General features: G+C 36.3%; 1 protein-coding gene across 3 annotated transcripts in view; it reads right to left on the bottom strand.

The window, feature by feature from the left end:
- Window positions 1–25,478, bottom strand: part of LOC128983073 (papilin) — a 274,271-nt gene that overhangs the window by 150,166 nt on the left and 98,627 nt on the right. For all 3 annotated transcript variants that reach the window (XM_054402221.1, XM_054402223.1, XM_054402222.1), the window contains exons 3-6: window positions 21,817–21,977; window positions 14,243–14,303; window positions 4,793–4,875; window positions 3,640–3,790 (exon numbers count right to left, since the gene is read on the bottom strand). In XM_054402221.1, the coding sequence (XP_054258196.1) occupies window positions 3,640–3,790; window positions 4,793–4,875; window positions 14,243–14,303; window positions 21,817–21,977 (456 nt within the window). The remainder of the gene's footprint in view (window positions 1–3,639; window positions 3,791–4,792; window positions 4,876–14,242; window positions 14,304–21,816; window positions 21,978–25,478) is intronic.

Here is a 25,478-nt window from a genome sequence, read left to right as displayed (position 1 = left end):
AGCACTTCCGGGACTACGTTGTTGCCATAAGTACCTTGCTTAGGCGTAGCGGTACGTTGTCAGAGCATGGTAGATTGAACTTGATCTACAACAACATGCGACCTGAGTACAAACTCATGGTGCGACGGCGGGACTTCCGCAATCTGGCCGAGATGGTTGAGTTAGCCGAAGACTACGAGGCCTATCTGCGAGAGAAGGCGGCCTTCCGACCTCCTCCTTCACCAAACGTAGCGCTGGTTTTGGAAACCGCCTATGTTCCCAAGAAGAAGGCTGAGAAGTGTTTTTAAACGGCCGCGGTTGAAAAACATAATTTTCAGAGACCATCTCTTGAGGCCAAGTCGATTGGGCGGCGAGTAGATTTTGACTCTAACCGGGTCCGTGAACAAAGGCCCGTAATGACTAGGGAAGTTGCAGATGGTGCAAAGGATGTGCGTTGTTTTAGGTGCCAGGAGATTGGTCACTTTGCCAGAGGCTGTGGCAAACTGAGGACCGTCTCCTGTTTTGGATGTGGGAAACCTGGTTTTACTGTGAACCAGTGTGGATGTCGTGCGGGAAACGGCAGGCCAGCTCAGACATCAGGAGGTCAACTGAGCGAGGCCACCCGAAACGAACGACCTCAGAAGAGTGGTCCGAGTGGCTCGGAAAACTGAACAGCTTGGTTGGTGGAGTGGAGGAGGACCAGCTGATTTCGGAGTCAATGCCCTTTGTGGAAGTTGTGCTGATGGGCAGCGTTTTTAAGGCATTATTGGACACTGGCTCCGTAGTTAGCTTGGTTGGGCGAGGAGTCACCAACCATCTTCAGCACCAGGGTGTAGAGCTGTGTAAGCAAATCGCTCCTCTGAGGATGGCAGATGGGACACGGTCAACGGCCGAATATTCGTTTCGGCTAGCAGGAGAAGCTGCGGGAAGACGGTGGATGGGAGATGCCTTGTACGTCCCCACTCTCACCACAGACATGATTCTGGGTATGGATGTCATCCGAAACCTCGGATTGGTGACATGTGGGACAGAGGTAGTTAGAATGGGCGTGGGTGATGACTGTTCTGGCCAAGGTGGCCGCAAAGACAGTGTCAAAATTGGTGACGAAGACCCCGAAGGCCCTTGCAATGGAAATCCCCGTCTGGTTCCTGATGACAAATCATTCAGCACCACGTTGGCTGGTAGTGGCGAGTAGAAGAGTTTTTCTTTGTTTTAAGTTTGAGACCTGTGGTGTAGGATTCACCATTGGGTTAGGGGTTAGAGTATTTTGTTTTGGCCGGAGTTCGAATATTTTTTTTTTCTTTTTGGCCGTTTTCTTTTTTTTCATCCCGATGTAAGTGGGGGATGTAACGAGTTATTTTTCCTAGGGGGGTAAATTTTCGCTATTTGGCCGCGCACCGGTTGTTGAGGTAGGCAGGCGGCGGCGGCGAAGCTACCTAGCGCCCTTTGACCCGGCTTATCAGTTCCGATAAGCCTGGGATATCCTAGATCTTCAGGACAGTATAGGAGAAGGACATTCTAGTGGTGGATCCCGGGCAGTGAAGAGCGAGTGTGTGTCGGGTGAGACGACGGGTGTACTGGAACTGGAGTACGTTGGTGTTACTGGTGAGACTGGTGGACAGTGGTGTCGGAGAACGTTGGTGGTGTGATCGCGCCGAGTGTTGGTGTAAGTTGGGTACTGACCCACTTGTGGTGAGTGGACGACTTGATATTATTCGTTTGATAATATTAATATCTGGTTTTATTGCGAGAGTTAGAGTTGTAACTGTGCTGGTCAAAGCCTGACGGTAGTTAGGATTTATATTAGTCAGGAATAATATAAAAGTATATTCCTGACGGTTCTGGGCAGGTGCTAGAGCGCAAATAATATAATTTATTGTCTGTAGTAGTTATTATTTTGCGTTGTACCAGGAGTTAGTTATATTACTAATAACTCTGAGGCCCGACAAACCTAGGCTGCACGATTTAGCGTGCGTAGTTGGAAACACGTGGCCAGTAGGCTAGTAGCATTGACTTTATATCTCTAGCTGATATTATTAGCCTATTAACAGAAGCCCAGCTAAGTAACACAAAGTTGGTAGTAGCAGTAGCAGTAGTAGGGTTGTTATTGTTTACTCATTTGATTATTTTAATTTAACCTGAACAGCTTGCTTAGTAATCCAACACGTTAGCTTGGTAGCTTGGATAGCGGAGTACCGGCTATCAGGTAATATATTTATCTAGTGTTTGGAACGTATTTAATATTTATTCATCTGCTACTAAGTTGCTCAATAATTTTAATAGTGCAATTGCCATTTAGTTTTGCTTGTTTAGCTTGGTATTTATTGAGACCAGCTACTAGCGGTGTAGTCACTCCACCTATAGTGTACTTGTATATTATTATGCGGTACGATTATTGAGTGAACTGTTTGATTCTTAGCTTGGGCATTAGAGTTGTGTATTGGATTATAGTGGCCTAGTAGACCCCGCCTGGTGATAACACGCGTTGTGGTTTTTATTGGCAAGTCGTCGTGTAACTCACCGTGTTTTAGGCACTCTGGGCTTAACTATTGGATAGTTAGGACGAAGCCCGAGTTGCGTAGTCAGCAACGACCCCCTAGGAGTGTGGAGAATCGGCGTAGGCCTGGTGGTGATTATTGCACGTTTGTTGTGGTGACTTGTTTTTGACTTGTTCACAGTGCCCGTGTATGAGCCAGTCCTATACCGGTTAGACCCGGCTATTGGCCTAGTGGTTTCCCTGACCTTATCGCAGACCCTGGAACTTTACCCAGCCATTGTCGGCTGAGCTATCCCCGGCAAACGGTTGCGACTGACTGCACTTTTAATATTTATTTTCCCAGTGCAGAAAATATCGTCGCAAGCTGTAAACAGTTATTTATTTAAATAGATTGTGGTTGAACGAGCTACTCATGATAGAAATTCTATTTTCTTCCACAGTTGTTGATAGGTACTATAATAGTTTATATAACATATTATGTGTTCTAAAGTCTACAGTATGCAGTAAGTTGTTCTTTCAGTTTGGGTCAGATAAAAAGTTTGCACATTTTGTCAGAAGTTAGTAATTAATTGACATCAACATATGCTCTGGGTGGCTCGACTCAACTACATAGGGCGAAACAAACATCTTACCTTCTCAAAAACACAGGCAACAATTAACTGAGGCCCCTTCAGTATGATTACAAAGAAGGCCTTTCTGGAAAAGGCTTTATGGTTACGGTGCTCGGCTTACAGTCAAAAGGTTGCGGGTTTAATCCAGAGAAGAGTCAGTATATTTTTGAAAGGTTTGAAACTGGACCCAGCTGTCATTGGTAATAATTGGGCTCATAAAAATGGTCTTGGCCTGTGGCGCTCAGCGTCAGTATTCATCCATTTACAACCACACACCCCCCCCCCCTCCATCATATCCACCGCAGAGGCCAAAGAAGAAGAACTTAGATAGTAACAAATCTACACAGATCATCTCCTCTATTCTACTCAACTTGTATTCATATTCAGCCTAAGTTGAGCACCTACATGCCTGTCTACCATCCTGAATCCTTGTCAATTTTCGTAATAGTGTTTTTGATAAAAATTAATATTACATTTAAAATATAAAAAAATGTGATTTTAGGAAAATGTTAAGTTAAGTGCTACAACCTGATTAACATGTGAATACTGTACCAAACATTTGCCGTCGACGCAGACATCCAGCTTCTCCTCGTCGCAGCGTGTGCCGTCCGCTACCTTGTCCTTATGTCTGTAGTAAAAGCGCTCTCCTCGCGGCATGCAGTTGAGCTCACATTTGTTGGGAGCCTTAGTATATGGAATCCACCTGTTACAGTAACACTGCAGTCATCTAGTTGATATTACAACTTACAGTAAGATGGTTTAAAGCTTTTTGATAGTTCTAAACTGGGTCTACCTGTCCTTGATCATTGAGCTATAAATAGATGGTCCTGGCTGGCTAAAGAAACAGGAAACAGCTGAGTTACAAAGCTTCACAGATCAACCAAGGCCCCACTAGAATTTAAGGCCATGCTGCAGGATCCATGACGTCACACTTGTGGATAGATTCCCTGCCATATCCCATATGTTTTAGGTAAATAAGCTGTTTACAATTTTTATTTACGTCTGGCAACTTTAATAAAACTATTCATTTTTATTTATTTACTTATTTTATTTCTACGGCAAACAGCCATTATTTATTACGTAGTGTTGCGCTGCAGCATGGTCTTCTTTCCTAGTGGGGCCTTGGATCAACTCACTATGTTCTATGTTTCACTATAGATAGAACTAGACATTCCATCCCCATGTTATAGTTGTTGCCAGTTATTTTACCAAAAAGGGCGTAGAACCACATAAATTATTTGCGCTGATGAAAATTACTGATTTCTGTCACATATGCGGTCTTCAACCAAGTGAAAATGATAAGATGACTTATTGTAAGCTATAGTATGTATAATGTCACATCAACTATCTCAATACCGTAACAAAAAATTATGGTATGGTAGAAAATAGAATTTAGACATACACACTCACGAATCTGACTAGTTTACTCCACGTTCTTTTTTAATAAAAAGTTAGTAACAGTTGGTCCATGGAAAGGATGTCACTTCAGTATAAAAAAGTCAACAATTTTACAAATCATCTTGCATTCTTATTCAGCTTTAAATATGCATATAGTATTGTTTTATATAAATATATATAGCCTACAGTTACTTGGCTGCTTCAAAATTAGAGATAGTGATTACTTTTACTACAAGACAAGCAATGTTAATGTACAATAAACTGTAAGAAGAGAAAACTTACATTGTAACATTAAAGTTACACTTACGAATAATAAACATCATCGAAAGGAACATTGTTGAATGCAGCGCACTGCTCTGCTCGGAAGTCCACTGAGCCTTCTGGACAGTCCTTAAATAAAAAAAGTTGTAAAAACAAATATAGGTAGAAAGTTATGATGCCATTTTGCCAAGACAACACTTGTGCCAAGAATTACACATTGAAAATGTAAATGAATTTTATTGCTGGAGCAACAAATCATCTATAGGATAAACTACCTAAGACTGGCAAAAATATTAGATCCCGTAGCTTATTTAAAAGATGCACTGAATGATTTTTTTTCATTTTCTTCAGTATTACTATATCCTACTTTGACAAGTAAATAACAAATTTACGAATATCCATAGGCCTACTTATGAAAGACAAATACCACTGACTTACAGATGATCACTGTATCTCACAAAATATCTACCCTGTATGATGTAGATGTACATTAAGACGGGTTTTACAAATTTCTAAATTTATCGGGAGGGGGGGGGAGCTATTCCCAGTGAAATTTGACATTGTCAGCCTTTATATTTTGGAGTGTATAAGCTGAACTTTTAGACTGATTTAACTCGTAAACCATTTGAGAAAGTAACTTTGGGTCATTGTCACGTAATAGGATAATGTCTCAGGTAAAAAACAAGAATAAAAAATGAATAAAAAAGTAAACAAATGTGTATGTCTATTTCCTTACCTAATTTCCTAATATATATATCCTTTAATTTTAATGCCGACGTGCATAATGTGATGGTTTTATAGGTTACAAACGCATATTTACAGACCGGTCACGCGTCTCCGGTCACTAATTTTACATTTGATGTGATCTCAAAGTTGGGTAAAATAAAATAAACAGTCTACACGTATCAGTATAGGTTATACATATTGTGTATTCTGCAATTTCATCATCAGATTAATCCAACAAGTGGTTAGAATATTTTTTTTCGGCGTAAAACATCTGTCTCCAAAGACCACTGAGTATGGATATGTCAAAATGATCGTTCCAGCCCGTTCCCAAACGATGTTTTGGCGGAAACAGCAACAGCGTTGCTTGCTTGCAGTCTGACGTATATTGTGTGTGGCAAACCGACAAGTTATTTGTTATCCAGAAGAACTTTAAATTACGAAGTTATAAGTGAAACATTAGGTAAGAACCACACCGTACCTAAATTAAGTTACAGTTCGGTCACGAACATATTTCTCATATATTTTATTAAAACAGTAAAAACTCTGTTGGACGAGCTGTCTAAATGTGTACCGAACATAACCTCAACAGGAGATTTAGTCTCGTCCACGAGGCTAGTAACTATTCCAACCGTTGTATCAAAATTACATTCCGGTCACGAACAGTCCGGTAAATACTTAAGTTATTTAGTTCTGCACATCCAATCAGATTTAAGATCCAAGCATTTGTTCAGCGTATACAGACCAAAATATAAAAGGTTAGGCCATACATGGTAGATTTTTACCAGAATTTACTTTACCCTCCATAAACCCCCTAAACATTTGTTAAAACTCCGTCTTATTACCTATCTACTAGTCCAGTGCAATTAGACAAAAAATGACCTTGACCCGGACAAAATTGATAACAGGCTGATAATTGGTGGAAACGTTCAGAACAATGTCCTGAGTGGCCCACACAAAGTCCCAAGAAATCCCAGTTGGGGAACGGCCGCCATCTTGAAAAAACTGTCGCCATCTTGGAAATTTAGATTTTTTGCTGTATCTTTTGAAGTAATAGTCCGAAAGGCATTATTTATGTCTTAAATTAAGCGTTTTGAACTCATGTATGAGGGTAGTATATAATTAAAGAGTTTAATACGTTCTAAGCATAAATATTATTTATATTAACCTAAAAATATATCTATAAAAATGATATTAATTTACAAAATATTTACAAAATGAAGCTTTTTCTCTTTTATCCTTAATGGACTTGTTAAAGCCATAAACCCTTTTGACATTTCTTGCAATTCACTATGTTTAGTCTTTGGAATTGGTTAAATAAGGGGTGAATAAAAGTCAAGACCCCCCCCCCCCTCTAATATTTTTCTAAGTAAATATACAGAAATATCCTCTTTGTGGTGTTGCAATCTTAGTAGGAAGTTTCATTTGATGATTTTGAGTGTCCCCCAAAAAGAGGGGGAAAAAGAGGGCAACTCAAAAATGTTAAAGTAACTCCTATTCAAGTGACACCTCATCTTGAAGTGTTTACAAAAACTTAAAGAATGGTGAAATCCAGAGTTCGCTATATCTTCTCTATCCAAAATGGTAGCCCGTCAAAAGTTTAATGACGATATTGTTACATTAATTTTCTTGTGTAGTAACAAGTAATTCCCCCCCCCCTCTAATTTGTTCCTAACTAAATATTACAGAGTAATCCTTTTGGTGGTGATGCAACCTTAGCAGGAAGTTTCATTTTATGATTTTAAAATCTTTGAGTATTCTCCTCTGTCCAAAATGGTTGCCAATATAACAATAATTACGAACCAATATTACCATTGATTTTCCATCACGTTTGATGGGCTACCATTTTTGATAAATATGAAATAGCAAACTCTGGTTTTCACCATTCATAAAGTTTTTGTAAACACATTAAAATGAGATGTCACTTGAAGGGGGTTTACGTTTAAAATTGTTTAGTTGCCCCCAAAATCCCCACTTTTTGGGGAACATTTAAAAATTTCAAAATCATAAAATGAAACTCCCTGCTAAGATTGGACGACCACCAAAAAGGACATCTCTGTATATTCACTTAGAAAATATTATAGAAGGGTGGTATTGACTTTTTATTCACCTAAATGCTGTAATTTGTTTTGTTTATTCCAACGGGAAGATCACCAATTTACAATGTGGATTCAAGAAGCCTAAGTGGTAACAACATGCATTTTAACAGAAAGCTTAACTAACTTAAATCTTTGGCAGGAGCAGAGCAACTTCGGTAACAGGAAATATAATCTTGACTAGGAAAGCAAATATTTAACAATGAAGTACAAAATAAATTTTTAAAAAGCAATTAATAATTTCTTTTGTTCCTATCTGAAAAATAAAATCATCTAGATATAGTTGCTATAATTGATTACCATTATATTTTAATATTGTATATAAACTTATAATGTAACAACTCGCTGTTAAATAATATTGTCGGTGATGTAATCTTCGTTGTAACTAGTGCGGTTGGCACATCCGTGTCCAGTGCAGTAGCCATGCATCGTGGTACAATTAAGACCATAAGGGTCGTTGTACTGTATCCATGAATCCATTTCAACTTGGACTGACTTGGTTTGTCACTCAGTTGGTGGTTAATGAGCCATAGGGTGTCCGCAAGACAAGCATCTACAACTATTTTTGGTTCAGAAAGGGCATCTCCCAACACTACTAAAGATGTCCCAGGCTTTGGCGGACGTTGGTAAGGTGTCACTGGCTGAAAGCCATGAGATAGAAGAACACTTTTTGCTTTTGGGATTGTAGATCGTGGTACAGGAGCACTTGCATTGACACATTTCGGCTAGTGTTATGCACTCAATGCCACCCATGGCGTGAAGAGTACCATGTCCATCAAGTGTTTTAACGTTGTGATCCGCGTTGTCGAAAACATAATGAAAGTAAGCTCCGTCATCTATTGAAGGTGATACATTATCAGCTATCGAAGTCTCATAATTGACCTTCTTGTATGTCGAGCAAACTCCGAGCTACGATAGAATGTCTAACAGCAACTTCGAGTCATACCGTCTATGATAAAGATCGAGCAGCAGGGGCAATATGAAAGATCGTGGTCGAGCTGCAGCAATGTGCGTATTTTAACCAAATATGAGTGAAGGATGAAAGTAGGATGAGTGGCGCGATTAGTCTTGTTAGTGACTAAGGCCGGCATGTTCCTTAGACACAGATGTTAATTAATAGCCCATACAGCTAATGGCAACTAAGGGACCTACAGTTTATAGTGGAATCCGAACCACATTTTTTCCTTGTAATTAACGAATTGGTGTAATTATCAGGATAGTACTGCGGATAGTCATAGTACTCACTAGTGCGGACGTTAATCCACACCAGGGAGCATCGCATCCACCTTGCATGCCTATACATATCCACAATTCGTATAAAAGGGGGGACATAACCGTATCTATATCATTATTATAGATATTTTTTAGGTTAATATAAATAAAATTTATGCTTAGAACATAATAAACTCTTTAATTATATATTACTCTCATACATGAGCCCAAAACGTTTAATTTGAGACATAAATAAGGTCTTTCAGACAATTACTTCAAAAGATACAGCAAGAAATCTAAGTTTTCAAGATGGCGGCAGTTTTTTCAAAATGGCGACCGTTCCCCAACTGGGATTTCTTGGGACTTTGTGTGGGCCACTCAGGACATTGTTTTGAACATTTCCACCAATTTTCAGCCTGTTATCAATTTTGTCCAGGTCATAACCTAATTGCACTGGACTATACACCATATACCATACAAGGACTTCCTATACCAAATTTCTTCCTAATTTCTATCTAATTTTCTTCCAAATTCCTATTCCAAAATTCTTGGCCGTATACTTTGTGGGATAGAGATCATTTTGTCAGTCAGTGTAATTTCACTTTTATATGTATAGAGATACGTACTATAGTATATTAAAGGAGGACATTGATTAAAGAAGTAATTGCCGACTCCTTAAGTAAGGAGACTGGGACGGGTGGCGTCGTCCTGTAATCCAGCTACTAGGAGGTCACGAATTGTGGATATTTATAGGGATGCACTGTGGATACGATGTTCCCTGGTGTGGATTAACGTCCGCACTAGTGAGGACTATCCGCAGTACTATCCTGATAATTAGACCAATTCGTAAATTACAAGGAAAAAATGTGGTTCGGATTCCACTATAAACTGTAGGTCCCTTAGTTGCCATTAGCTGTATGGGCTATTAATTAACAGCTGTGTCTAAGGAACATGTCGACCTTAGTCACTAACAAGACTACAAGATCGCGCCACTCATCCTACACTCATCCTTCACTCATATTTGGGTTAAAATACGCACATAGTGGCGTCCCCATCTTAAATAATTGATAATTGATAATTGATAATTGATCCATGACACTATGGACACTAGTTTAAAGTTCAAAAATTATAGATTGAACCAAGGGAGTATGTTTTATCTATGATTGAACTCATATGAGTAACTTTAATCTAAGGCCTAAACTGTTGACTTAAGTGAAAGTAAATTACTAACACCTAAGGTTTTACTGTTACAATAATTATCTTTTATTTTACTGAAGTACACACACACAACATTTTTACTCAAACATAACTTATTCAACAATTGTCATTACAATAAAAACAATCCTAACTATTTACACATGATCAGCTGTTACCAACATAAATTAAATTAAATACAGGACAAGTAACAGCAAACATATTATATAAAAATAAAATTACATTCAACACCTTCCCTTAATTTTAATTTTATATAAGAAACAAAAAATAAATATCTCGATTGTCGTCTTCTGTTCAAGATTTTGGATAGTTGATCAAAGCTTTGCTAAATTGATGAAACTTGACATTTTTCAAGGGTTTTGTAAACATATCCGCAACATTCTCGGATGTAGAAACAAAAGAAATGTTTATTTTACCTTGCCTTACATTTTCAGTCAAAAAATGGTAGCGAACATCAATGTGTTTGCTTCGCTTATTAAAAATTCCATTTTTACAAAGCTTAATAGCACTTTGATTGTCCATGTTTAGGTTTGTTTCAACATTAGTTCCACTCAACTCTTGCAAGAAAGTTTTTAAATATAACACTTCTTTGACACATTCCGCCGCTGCAATGTATTCTGCTTCAGTGCTGGACAAAGCTACAATCGGTTGTCTTCTTGTACACCAGCTTATTGGGTCTTCTCCATACATTATGACAAATCCAGTAGTACTTCTTCTTGTATGCTTGCAATTTGCATAGTCTGCGTCACAATATACATTTAGGCGATTTTCTCCTGATGCTGAAAATAATATTCCTGCGTCTTGAGTACCTTTAATATATCTTAAGGTTCGTTTGACATTTACAACATCTTCATTGCTTGGATTCTCAACACATCTACTTTCTAATCCCACAGCAAGTGTAAGATCAGGTCTGGTTTTATTGGATAAGTACAGCAAACTTCCTACAACTTCTCTGTAAGAATAATCTTTTGTCAGGCAGCTCACTTCTTCATCAGGTTTACTCGATTTCACTGGACAAATGGGAGTGTCTACAGGTTTACAATCTATCATTCCATATTTTTCGAGAATACTGTTTGAATAGTTCTTTTGTGTTAACAATATCCCTTCCCTTGAATATAAAATTTCCATTCCAAGAAAGTTTGATGGGTTTTCGTCTGTTTTTATTTTAAAATCTCTAGACAGCTCGTTCAAAAGTTTCTTCATCTCTCTTTCATCTGAACCAGCAAGAATTCCATCATCAACAAATATAGCAAGATGAATACTGCCATTTGTAAAAACACAACGGTCAGACTGAGTTTGTTTTAAGCCATATTTTAGCAAGCAGTTTGTAAACAACTGGTTCCATTTAAATGGAGCTTGTTTAAGTCCATATAAAGTCTTTCTTAATTTCAAAACTTTATCTTTATGATCAAACCCTTCAGGTACACACATATAAATTTCTTCATCTAAATTTCCATAGAGAAAAGCAGTTTTAACATCAAATTGCATTAGTTTGAGATTTTGTTTGGCAGCTAATGAAAATAACAAACGTAGAGTTGAATTACTTACAACTGGGCTGTAGGTTTCTTCATAGTCTATACCTTGTTCTTGGGCAAAACCTCTTACAACTAGTCTCGCTTTGTATTTTCCGTTATCCTTTCTTGTTAATACCCACTTGTTACTTAGGATCTTCTTGTTTAGTGCTTGCTTCTTGTCAACCACTTCCCACGTTTCATTCTCAATTAGGGAGTTTTTCTCATCCTCAATTGCTTGTAGCCAATTCTTTTTATCTGGTCCTTTGATTGCTTCTTCATATGTCAACATCACAAAATCTTTATATCTTTCAGGTAGTTTAGTTTTTCTTCTTAGTTTGATGCTTTGTGTAGTATCAGTATTACTTGAACTTGGCTGTTCTTCATTGATTTCATTTTTGTCTGAAACCAACTCAAACTCTACTTCATTATTACTTATCTCACTTAGATTATCTGCACTCTCAATATCTTCATTTTCATTTTCGTCTTCTTTCTGGTCATTTTCATTTTTGTCTTCTTTCTTGTCATTTTCATTTTTGTCTCCTTTCTGGTCATTCTCTGTTGTATTTTCAGAGAAAGTAACCTCACCACCATTATTAGTTATTGCAGAAACAGACAACAAGTTTTTACTGAGTTCAGGAACATATAGCACATTATTCAGGATACATTCTTTGGATTTTACAGTTCCACTCGTTGAAGCTAACATGGTTTGATTTTTCTTAGCAACATATATTTCAGAAGAAATATTTCGTTTAATACTTAACAAATCTTCACAATTTGTCGTATTTGAAGATGAGCCTGAATCAACAACCCATTCAGATACAAAGTTTACAGTCCCACTATTAGCCCGAACATTTTCATCATACGACAAAAATGACACAGTTTTACTAGCGACATTTAGGTTCTGGCTTTTTCTAAAGTAACAATCTTTTTCATTATGATTTGACTTTTTACATATATTACAAAATAAATTTGGCTTTACATTTCTTTTTTCATACTTGTTAACAAAATTTTTTACATTTCCACAGGTGTTTGCTAAATGACCAACAGCATGCATTTAAAACATCGCCTTTCATTATCAAAGTTAGCCCTATTATGTGTAGGCTTCTTGCAGTACTTTGCTTTATGGCCTGGAATTTTACAGTTGTGACAAACAACTTGGAACGCAAGATTTTTCTCTAGGCTTACCTCCTTTAAACTCACTTCTTGACTCTTCTGCTAACAGTCTCGCTGTTAGATTTGCCAATGTCTTTTCTTCATTGGGCATTGATTCCCAGGCAGTTACAAAATACTTAAATCTATCTGGCAGACTGACAAGAATTTTGGATATTACCATTTTGTCATCAATATCTTGCTTTAAAGTTTTTAGTCTGTGTGCTATGTTTTCAATTCTACTTATGTGAGAACTTATATCAGAATTAGGCTCATACCTGAGGTTAAAGAATTCTTGTAATAACGAGTACTTCTGCTGCTCTGAGTCTCTTTCATAAATATTACACAGCTTCAAAAACATTTCTCTTGAGTTTTCCACAGTTAATGATATGTAACATCGGTCCCTTCTCAATAGAACTAACTATACACTTCTGAGCCTTGGCATCTCTTTTAATCCAATCAGCCTTCTTCTTTCCATCGCCCATATCTTCAAGTTTCTCAGAACCATCAACAATACTCAACAAAACACTGGATTGAAATATTATTTTAATCTGAAATTTCCACAATGGAAAAGTTTCAACTCCTTTGAGTTTTTCTACGAAATCATCTTCTTTTACTGATGCCATTGTTAGTCTTACTTTTACTTTTTCACTCACCTTCACTACACTTTAACTCTTGGGGTTTTACTAGAAGATTACTTCTTGTTTTTACAGTTATGGTTGAATTAATGAATTTTTCTGGGCCCCATAACCTGTTGACTTAAGTGAAAGTAAATTACTAACACCTAAGGTTTTACTGTTACAATAATTATCTTTTATTTTACTGAAGTACACACACACAACATTTTTACTCAAACATAACTTATTCAACAATTGTCATTACAATAAAAACAATCCTAACTATTTACACATGATCAGCTGTTACCAACATAAATTAAATTAAATACAGGACAAGTAACAGCAAACATATTATATAAAAATAAAATTACATTCAACATAAACAAGCTAGAATACACATCTCACATCTGATTATCTAATGATTGAAGAATGGAATAAAACAATTAACAATGTTTGCTCTATACTGAAAGTTATAGAATCCAGAAATTAAAATTTATTGTTAATATGGATACATCTATTTTAACAAAATATAAGATACAACACATTATTGGATTGGAGCAAATGAAATGTAAAAAGCGAATTCTATTTTCAATGATTAAAACTAATTGAGCAATTACCTATTTCAAACATTGTCATACAGTATTAAGTTTTCTCGTAGATTTGTTTACTATATTAGCAGTCAAAACTTTAAAAGACATTAAAGATAAAGTTTTGTTTCAATTTAAAAAATAATTTGCAAAATTTGAGGTTAAAAAATACGGAAATATTTAGGTTATATAATATTGTTTATATTACAGTTTACATTATAACTGTTGTTTTAAGAACAAACAAGCAACATGATCTCTTCATATCCTGGCCGAGATTATGGTAATGAGGACATTTATTATTTGGTAACTTTGAGAGAAGAATTGAGGATTTAAAAATACAATAAAATAAATATTAACAAGAATAGTGATTTGCGTGCACAAACCTGAATGTTACAGGAGAAATATCTCCGGGCAGCTCCTTCGCAAGGTATCCTGGCATCTTCCCTGTGTAGCAAATACAGCTTTCAGTAAAGTTATTTCATTATAGCCATTAGTTGTTTAATTTATCTGACAAGAAATCATTAGTACCACCATTGACTATACACCTACAGGTAGGTATATAGTCAATGGTACAACTTAATACTGCAATTAGGAGATTATTTGTTTACTCTTACATCTCTAGCTGAATTGAAAACAATGAATAATGAATAGAGATGACAGCGCATGGAGTACAGGTAATTTGGTGGTTATGAAGTGTCTCTAGGTCTGATGTTGATCATACTGAAGTACAGGTACTTGGTTGTCCAACGAACAGCTGTACGAGGAATCAGCTGATTAACTATGAGCGGTCTGTAGTTGCCAGTCCGCCCCTGAGTTAAGTGGGTGCAAACTGAGAACTACCATGTCTTAAATACCGACAATGACCTGTGGTTTTATAGAGAAGGTTATATAATTTCCCGAATCAAAGTAATTACTATAGGCTACCTCACAGTTGGACATGAGAAAGGATTGTGAAATTGAAATATGAACGATATTGTAATGTTTGATGAGAACAATATGAGGGTAATGTTTTACAAAAGCAAACTACAATTCAAATATTACTCTACCACTAAAGAAAATAGTACCTAATCGTTTTCGAATGAATTGTCAAAGTCAATGTTGAAACGGGGTTTCATTGTTTACAGTTCTATTACAGATTACATTTTAGTTCAGAAAATCTACTCTTCAACCTGTGGGTTTTCAAATCTTTCTAAGAATTCAATTCGTTGTTCTTTCCTGGCCGTTTTCAATTCAGGAAGCCCTAGAACATTTAGCTAATTAGCTCTCGATTAAAACTGCAGAATATTTCTTAATTAGTTGCCAAAGTTTTCAATGCCTCATAAGACCGATTAAATATTCATTTATTCACTTCTTTTATCGTCTGAACAAATTAACCATAACCTTATTCTTTTCTTCTAATACTTTCAACCCCGACGGCAAACATCTGAATATCTATATATAGGTACTTATTTAATACGCAAGCAGGTTTTTTTGTGACAATTACTCCTCCGAAACTACTGAACCGATTGACATGTTTTTGGTGTTATTGGAAAGAGCGTAACGTGAAGTTGTGTAGGAAACTTTCTTTTTAGGGAAACAATTAGAAAGTGAGGCCATAAAGTGAGGCTTTAAAGTTTCGTATTTCTCCATAAGATTAACATGGGAAACAAAAATAGTTATGAAACTCCAGCCGTTGTCAGAAATTAAAAGTGAGAAGAAGAACATAATGTTGATTGTAAACAGTCAATAAGTTTGATAATTATTTAACAGTTTACTACAAACATTTACTGACTTGGTTGAAATTAAATATTTACAATTTGAATTTGGGTTGGCGTAAATATTACAATGGAAAAAAAGCAAGAGAGCCTGGATAACTTGATATACTAAAAAGAAAACTGAATAAGCACTTTGCTGCATTTCTTAGTAATCATTGAAAGAGCCGATTTGCAAACATAGGAAAGTCATAGAACACCACCAAGGAGAAGAAATAGAAATCATATTTTTTATAATTTATAATCCATAATCGGTATTATGGACAACCTAATGCGGCTATGAGTAAGGCTATTTGTAGAAAACACTTAATAAACAAGATCAATTTTTGAAAAATGATAAGATATTTACAAGAAATGTTGATTTTATAGATCTGTTATGTACATCTTGAGTATTTCCGTAATCTTTGAGTCGAATCTTTTAAAAGTCATCAGAAATTTAAAATGTTTTAAAATAACGTCTGTAATACTTAGCAATTGCTCGAATTTTTTTTTAAGAAATATTTATTGTTTTTTCCATACAACAAACAAACACAAAAATACATTTACACATGAAAAAATAAAAAACAATAACCACCTTAGGTTAAAAACCTATGTTGGTGGATTTATACACTTTCTTATGTTCTAAAAATCGAAGAGGCGGTTTTGTCCGGTCACTTATATCACTTGGTTATAATATATACAGTGAGTGTGAGTTCTACACAGTGATCTTCTTCAGCACAGAGTAAAAGTCAATACACTTACAAACAAAAATGATACAACAGAGTAAGTATTTATATTACTTATTATCTATATTAGTCACTTCTATACTACTGTATATATACTAAATTCCATAAAAGTACATTTCAGCATTTTCCAAACTTAATAAATAAGGCCACAGCTGCCTAGAAAAATCTGTTCTGAGATGGTTTTGAGATTGGATGGTAGAGCATTAAACATTTTAGGTGCAAGGTATAAATAAAATTTCTTGAAAGCTGTTAAATTTGGTTTTGGAACTATTGCATTGTACCTATTTCTTAATGTTATTCTCCTTTCAGACATAGTTTCAACCTCATCTCCACTTCTTTTATAAAATATTCGTAAAACTTTATACATATATAGATTTCTCAAAGGCAAAATTTCTAACTTTTTAAATAGTGGTGCTGCATGTTCTGTTCTACATTTGTTACTAATTATCCTTATAAAGGTTTTTTGCAAGACAATTAATGGCTTAATTGAAGAAAGGTAAGCTCCTCCAAAGATAGCTAAACCATACTCCAATTTAGAATTTATCATCGCATAATAAATATTTCTGAGTAGGCGTTGATTACACATATTTTTTAACATATAAAATAACCTGACGTATTGTATTAATTTATTCTTAACATAATCTATATGGCGTTTCCAATTTATCTTTGAGTCTAAGTGTAATCCCAGATATTTAATTTCCTCTACTTGCTCAACAACAGGACAATCACAATTTGTAGATTGGCAGTTTGTTTGGTGGTATTTTATCGGAGTAATAAAACTTAATATGTTCCTTGATAGATTAAAAATTACATATTTAGTTTTTGGGCTCATTACCATGAAGTTGTTGGTAAACCACCATCGAAGAGCATTTACATCATATTGAATATTTAATTTTAAAGTTTCAATGGAATCTGATTTGTAAAATAATGCAGTGTCATCCGCAAAAGCCACTAAATTTCCTCTAAAACGGCAATTACACAAGCTATTTACGTATATTAGAAAAAGAGAGCCAGATAGAACAGATCCCTGTGGAATGCCATGTAATACAGTTCCTTGGTCACCAATCACGCCGTTCGCCCGAGTACGTTGAGTACGTCCAGTGAGATAAGAAGCAAACCATTTATGAGGCACACCTCTTATCCCAGCTTCATGAAGTCTATCCAACAAAATACCATGATCTACAGTATCAAACGCTTTCATGACGTCGACAAAAATGCCAGCACAATATTTACCTTCATTTAAACCTCTAATACACTTGACTCATAAAATGTAATAACGCCAAATTAGTGCTTCGTTTTTTCCTGAACCCAAACTGCCCATCACTAAAATACTTGTACTTTTCTAAAAAATTTATTAGTCTAGTCTTAACTATTTTCTCAAACATTTTAGAGAATATAGATAAAAGAGCAATTGGTCTGTAATTGCTTGGATCTGTTTTAACACCCTTTTTGAATAACGGTTTTACAATAGCTGTTTTTAAATCATTGGGAAATTCACCTGAATATAAACTAAAATTTATAAAAAAAACAAGAACCTCAACAATATAAGTAGAAATTTTCTTAATAATCAACGGAGTAATATTATCATATCCTGGTGCTTTCCTGTTTTTAAGCGATTTGATTATGCCAATAACCTCGTTTTCGCAGGTTGGATAGAAAAATATAGAATTGTTACATGTAGTTGTCTGAAACATGGGTTTATATTCGTTTACTAGCTGGGGAATTATCTGTTGTTCTAATATAATACTTTCTCTCAACTCCGTTGCTATAGAACAGAAGAATCTGTTTAATTTATTTGCAACTGCTTCAGGGCTTGTATGTAATTAACTCTTTATCGTCACCTTTCAATACAATAAGTTCTGCATCTTTCTTATTTTCTCCTTATTTGAGCAACAGGTAGCCTACACTAGTACAAATAATATCTTTGACTATTGATTGATGATATATAACATATTGTCCGTTTGGCTTTGATACCCAGCGGATTAGGAACCTTTTCCGAACTCGACTTGCCCTCGACAGACCCCCTTGCCAGGCTGGTCGTTGATAAAAAGTTTACCCAGTCCCACAGATATGTAATTTTTTTTTATTTTAAGTTAAAATAAATTTGTATTTGAGTTTTACATTAAATTCCAAAAATAATGAGTCCAAACACGATGTGGATACTTAATATATACGATCTGAAAGTTTGACAAAGCTGGTGACGATACAGAGTAATTGTAATGCTTTCAGATCGTATATATTTAAGTATCCACTTCGAGTTTGGGCTCATTATTTTTGGAATTTCATGTAGAACTCTAATTTATAAAGAACAATTTATTTTAACTCAAAACAAAACAAGTTACAGATCTGTGGGACTGTGCCAGTGGGTGAGTCATTATTTGTCTCCGGCCAGCCCGACGATCCGTGTCGAGAGGGTGAGTTGAGTTCCGAAGGTTCCTAATCCGCTGGGTATCATGACCAAACGGACGGACTATAATAACTTTACTTTAAACAATTTCGCCATTGATACCTCAGATTTACAAACTATAATTCGATGAACTAAGTTTAAATAAATGACAGAGGCGTTGTCGTAGTGCATTTGGTGAAAGACAAACGACAGAAATGATTAGAGATTCGTCGTTCTGATAACCACAGCACAACTTATAATAAGGGGTTTTAACATTTCTCTAGACACTTAACGACACAGCCTGATTTCTATGACCTCCTCTGCCACGGGAGATTGTTGGGTGGTTATATAACAGTGCTTAAGTGTAGTGAGCGTGTGTCGGGATGTACAGATGAAAGGCGTTTGTTGGACTGAGCATTGTAATTGCCAGGGCTATATAGCAGATCTAGGTAAATGAAATCGATTATAAATTATTTAGATTAACAAAGAATATATAACAATTGTATAGGTTAAGGCCATTTTGGTATTGCGAGTCCCAAAAGACTATTTTCTGAACAGAAAAAGAGGTTTTTATGTGATATCAACATCTGTAAACATAAATGAGAATACCACCACCACAGCAAACCTGCAGACTAAGCGATTTTCAACTTGTCTGATTACATTTTTACTAAAATATTTCCATAAAATACATATTTATTCCCAATTTAAATAACATTGGATTTAACGAGTGCTTAGGTTTGCTGCTACGGGGAAGGTAGTGTTTTTGACCATACGTCAATAGTATAGGAAAAAATAAATAAATTTGCCAAATTTTATCAACATATATCCATAAACAAGTAAACTACAACAGTTTTCATTTACTCTATAACATCTAATTAACATAGGAATTTTAAATTACACTTTTTAAAATTTTCTTCGTGACCGTCAGGCATACAACAACGCTTCAATTTACTAAATTATTTCTTTTTTAAACTCTACAAAACTGTTTAGAAAGAAATTGCTAAATGTTTTGTTTTAGGGTCAAAAATGGGAAAACCCCTTTTTATCCCAAAAATATTTATATATATATATATATATATATATATATGTATATATGAATTTGAACGGATGGTGTTTTTGACCTGTGAGACCACATAACGAAAAAGTAAATCGGTCCCAGGTCCAGGTCTTACCATGAGACCTACGGTAATAGATTATTCCCTATATGGGAAATTCTCTAATACCCCCGCCGCAGCAAACCTGCAGACTAAGCGAATTTCCATTTGCCTGATTGGATTTACACTAAAATGTCTCCTTAAAAATATCACATTTATTCCCTATTTAAATAGAATCAGTTTAACCATAGGAGGCTGTGGTTTAACACATACTTAGGTTTGCTGCAACAGGGAGGGTAAAAGTGTTTTATGTAAAATGTTAATAGTTAGTAAGATATTAAAACATTTTCCAAATTTGGGCAAAATATGTTAATAAACAAGCAAACTACAACAGTTTACTTATTCTCCATAAGAATAACATGGGAATTTTAAATTAACAATTTCTCCGTAACCATTAGGCGCATTATAACGCTTCAATATACTAAATTATTTGTTTTTTTAAGCTCAAAAAAATAGTTTAAAAAGAAATTACAAAATTTTATGTTTTTTGGGTCAAAAATTGGAAAAACCCATTTTTACCCCATAAAAGCCCCCATAAACCCCCGTTCCCATGGTCCGATCATGCTGGTTCGCGAACTCGTTCGAATAAACGTAGGTTTACACGTTTGTACCAAATTTCATCAAAATCGGATCATTTTTGCTCGAGTTATCGCGCTAACGGACACACACACACACTCATATATATATGAATTTGAACGGATGGTGTTTTTGGCCTCTAGGGACCTCAAAACGAAAAAATATCGGTCCCGGGTCCAGGTCTTACCATGAGTACTACGGTAATAGCTTATTCCCTATATGGGAAATTCGCTAAAATGACAACTGTACCGGTATCTATTAAATTTACCGCTCATTGGATCATAAAGATGAATTCAGTGTTTCCACCAAAAATTATTTTTTTGTTGAACACGTCAAAAACAATAAATACATCGTTAATTAATTTTGTATCATCTTTAAGAGTGAAAGTTGAAATTTAATACGATTTAAAATTGTTGGACAAAGTTTCAAACTTAAAAAAGTTTTAAACTTTCCGAGGTTAACAATAACCTGGACGGAGAGCGGCCTCAGTCTAACCGCGCGTTGTAGTCGCCAGCCGATCTGAAACTGTCACACATTCGGCAACTAGATGGAGATTATCACATCCTAAGTATCGTTTTTGTTTTAAACACCGTTTTATTTTCAGTAATTGTTGTCATTTAGCATTGAATCAAACGAAAACTAATTACTTCAGTGTGAAAAACAACGATGAGCCGTTGCAGTAGTAGCCGTACGTTCCGTGTGTGTACTCGGTGTTACAAGGGACGACGACATAGGGCGACATACATACAACTAACAAACTGTCATCACGTACGCGACTGAACCTAACCTAAGCACTTTTTTGACGGACGAAACTTATATTAGAACATAAAATATTTAGCATTACAATTATGTAAAATGAACCCAGCCATCGTCTAAAAAAATTGTAGTCTACAGCCTCTCCATGTCATACATCTGGTTCTTTCGGATTTTCATATATTACGACTATTTAGTATAAAACCGGTGTTGACAGCTTAACTGTATTTCTGAGTATTATAGTGTATAGCAAACTATAAATGTCGACCTGTGTAAGATAATGAGCCGTTTCATGGGCAGAGTGTGCTCTAACAAGGATCTTTTTTTGTATACTGTTCTTAGTGTCTATATAATAATGCCTTAAAACAATATATGACGTTCATAGGGTCAGTCAAAATAATATAAAACTATTGACTCCAAGAAAAATTAAAACATTTTCAAAAGAAAGAAAAGTCTAGAGTAAATGACACTTACTTTAACTAAAATAACTATTCAAATTTTACTTGGAGGACCATAATTTGTCAAAGCTACAGAAACAGTAAATATAAAATCAAGTATCGACAAAAAGAGTTCAAAAAGTAAAATTGCATGATTATCAAATAACATACAGACCTGCACTGTCGGGTCTGGAAGGTGACACCGCCGCCGCATGTACGAGAGCAGGGGCCCGGGGCAGACCAGGGGCCCCAGTCACCTACCTCGGGGCCCGGCACGTCCAACACATAGCTGCCCGGCGAGTGTTGCCTCTTGTCCCGACCGTGGCCGTGTCGGTGCTGAAACACATCAGAAATACTGTAACCTATTCATATTTTAGGGATTTTTCAGTTTTACGTGGTAGCACAGACTAAAGTACCGGTAGTAAATAATATTTAATTACAGGCAGTAAGTAGATTATGTTAATAGCATATTGACTGCCCAACTCTGCAGTATTCGGTTGGCCAGCCTGGACAGTGGACATCAATCAACATGTCTCTACAACAGACGAACAGACGTCCCGCCGCGCTCACCTCCGACAATTGGAACGAGGAGTTTCTAATGCTTACGGCACAACCATAATAATCGGAGGGAAACGCTTGGAACCAAAATGAAACATATTTAATCATACATACAACTTTACTTCAAACAAAATACTTAAACACTTAAAACTTTGCTAGAACCTAAATATTTACGTATATTTCCCCTTCTTCAAATATTATTTTACATCTTACCACCAAGGCCCGTAATTGCAACCCGTCAGAAACACTGACCATATGAGTAACCATAGATAAGACATACTGAACATAGAGTAACTGAACAGAAACAACAAAAAAGTGCTATTTACTTTATGTTTTTGGTATTTTTATAACAGTAAAGCTGTTAAACACAGTACACTAGTAATTATTTCCGGGCATCACGTGTTTAGTTTAAAGAGTTTTTGCTGACTTCTTGACATTATGAACCCCCAACAGATTCCAATTTTTCAGAGATTAAAATATTGGACCTCGTCATGGCAATATTGCAGAAAGTACTGTGCCTGAATACTGTAACTTATAACTTTAACTAATGATCTTTCCTCTTTGTAACTGTCATATAGTTATATAATATTGCCATACTACTTACGTACGATCCTCTATAGTCTATATTTATGATGATGTCACCAGTTCGGTGACCCCGATCTGCCTCACTAATAAAGATGGCTTACTCCAAACTAGTTGTACATTAACAATGAAGATATTGGTTATTATTGGTTATTATTGGTTGTTATTGGTTAATTCTAGTACTAACAACTTTACAGTAATGCAAAGTTCCTAAATGTTATACACAACTCTGACGTCATGTGGTTCTAACATATCATGCTTAGTCGAATATTTGGAGCTTTACTAAATCTGGGAATATCGATCAGTCTGCCATCCGTATAAATATTATGCATAGTTAAAACAACCGATTTACTTATTCAGATTTTCAATAATACCTACCATTCTCTATTCTTGTATACCCAAGTTAAAAAAAGTCTTTTCAAATAATCTGATTCAGAATACCCGGGAGTTCTCAAATACTGTATATAAGATTGATGACATTGGGATGAGGGGAAACGATCAAAACCACAACCACTTCGGAGATTGATAACTGCATGCGTTGAATAATCTGAGCCAGAATACCCGGGAGTTCTCATATACTGTATACGGTTTGGGATGAGGGGAAACGATCAAAACCACAACCACTTCGGAGATTGATAACTGCATGCGTTGAATAATCTGAGCCAGAATACCCGGGAGTTCTCATATATTGTATACGGTTTGGGATGAGGGGAAACGATCAAAACCACAACCACTTCGGAGATTGATAACTGCATGCGTTGAATAATCTGAGCCAGAATACCCGGGAGTTCTCATATATTGTATACGGTTTGGGATGAGGGGAAACGATCAAAACCACAACCACTTCGGAGATTGATAACTGCATGCGTTGAATAATCTGAGCCAGAATACCCGGGAGTTCTCATATATTGTATACGGTTTGGGATGAGGGGAAATTATCAAAACCACAACCACTTCGGAGATTGATAACTGCATGCGTTGAATAATCTGAGCCAGAATACCCGAGAGTTCTCATATACTGTATACGGTTTGGGATGAGGGGAAACTATCAAAACCACAACCACTTCGGAGATTGATAACTGCATGCGTTGAATAATCTGAGCCAGAATACCCGGGAGATCTCATATATTGTATACGGTTTGGGATGAGGGGAAACCATAACCACTTCGAAACGATACTTCGTACTTGAAGCACAGATCGTCTACTGAGAGTCATGCCACTTCGGACATTTAATTTGTAGTCTAGAGTCTAGAGAACGCCCGTGGCTATTCTTCTCGTAACGGTCATGTCGGCCTGACTAAATGTCAAGGCGGTAGATTAATTCGGAGCGGCTCAAAAAAGAGAAAAGCAATGATTGTCTTGTTAGAATGCGAGGCATTAATTTAGCGTCTATGTTACGTTTATTGTTGTATCTAGGATCTTGGGTTTCATCAATTGCTTGTTGAGATCTTAAGCTCGGATCTTGATATTTGTCTGACGATGACTAAAACATTCCCAGAGGGTGAGACGTGTCTTTCGAAATAACAAATAGGAACAAACCTGTTTGGTCGGCGACACAAAAAATGCAGATTGTTCAGGGCTCAAAGGGTCTGTCTGTGAGCTACTGGAGTGTGAGTTTCGGGGTACAAATCCACCGCACAACACGTGATGCAGTCTTTCCGGTACGACTGTAATAATATTTATGGAGAGTTAAAAACATCATCAATAATATGTATCTTAAACATTAAGCAAGTACATTGTTATTTATTTCCGATGGAGTTGGAACCGAAACAGAAGAAAAATAACCAAAACGAAACAGTGCTCAAAAGACCCAAACACCACTCCTCATACCGTGGTTATCGCGGCGCAATAAACTAAGACAAACATTTTGGTTGGCGGCACGCGGAGTCAGAGTCAGTGAACTAGCGGCACAGACAAGCGGCGCAATAAACATTGTCATATCTATTGTGGCGTTTCCTGTCAGGACATCGCCGGCTGACCACAGGAATATTGATAAGCGACGGCGGGAGAGGCTCTGTACCAGCGACCACGGGAGGTCCGAGGCGATTAGTAATCGATCCTCGCGATATCGATACGTGTATTGATGATCCTCCCGTACAATTATTCACTAAACGATCGTCCCCGAGGAACAGCCATTTTAGGTGATCGTGTTTGATAAATAGAATCAAGACTACATATGTAATAGCAGTGGGATACTCATTGGTTGGTAGGCCCACCGACATGCGTCGACTATGAGACAAAACCCCGCTAACTATTTTTATTGTAAATTTAGAAGATTTTAAAATTTGGGTTTTGACAATGAATTAATTTTTAACCGAAGATAGCTATCTTGTTGTCCAGAACATGTCTTAATATTAAAAAAAAAAAACAAGAACATCCCAAGAACAAAACAACCTGAGCAGAAACGAAAAGATCACGTGGTTCGCGCCGGTAGGTGTGGCCTACCCTTCAAACCTGCGCGGCTCGAAATGGCCCAGGGTTCTTTTGTTTCTGGTATGTCTTACCGTCTTGTTTAAAACTGCTTAAGTGTAAATATATTTGTCCTACAGTTACCTGACAAAGTGGCCTTCCTTGCATTGATTATAGCTAAGAAAGTTGCTAATTGCTGCATTTACTTACTTTTGCCGCACTCCAGTATTCCAACTACACAACACCAAAAAAACGTGCTTTTATTATGCACGCTTGAAAATAAGTTGG

Source organism: Macrosteles quadrilineatus, unplaced genomic scaffold (genome assembly GCF_028750875.1).
Source record: "Macrosteles quadrilineatus isolate MER2022 unplaced genomic scaffold, UCM_ALF_1.0 Scaffold_1__1_contigs__length_201487025, whole genome shotgun sequence".
Lineage (NCBI taxonomy): Eukaryota > Metazoa > Arthropoda > Insecta > Hemiptera > Cicadellidae > Macrosteles > Macrosteles quadrilineatus.
This window is presented reverse-complemented; position numbering and strand designations above follow the sequence as displayed.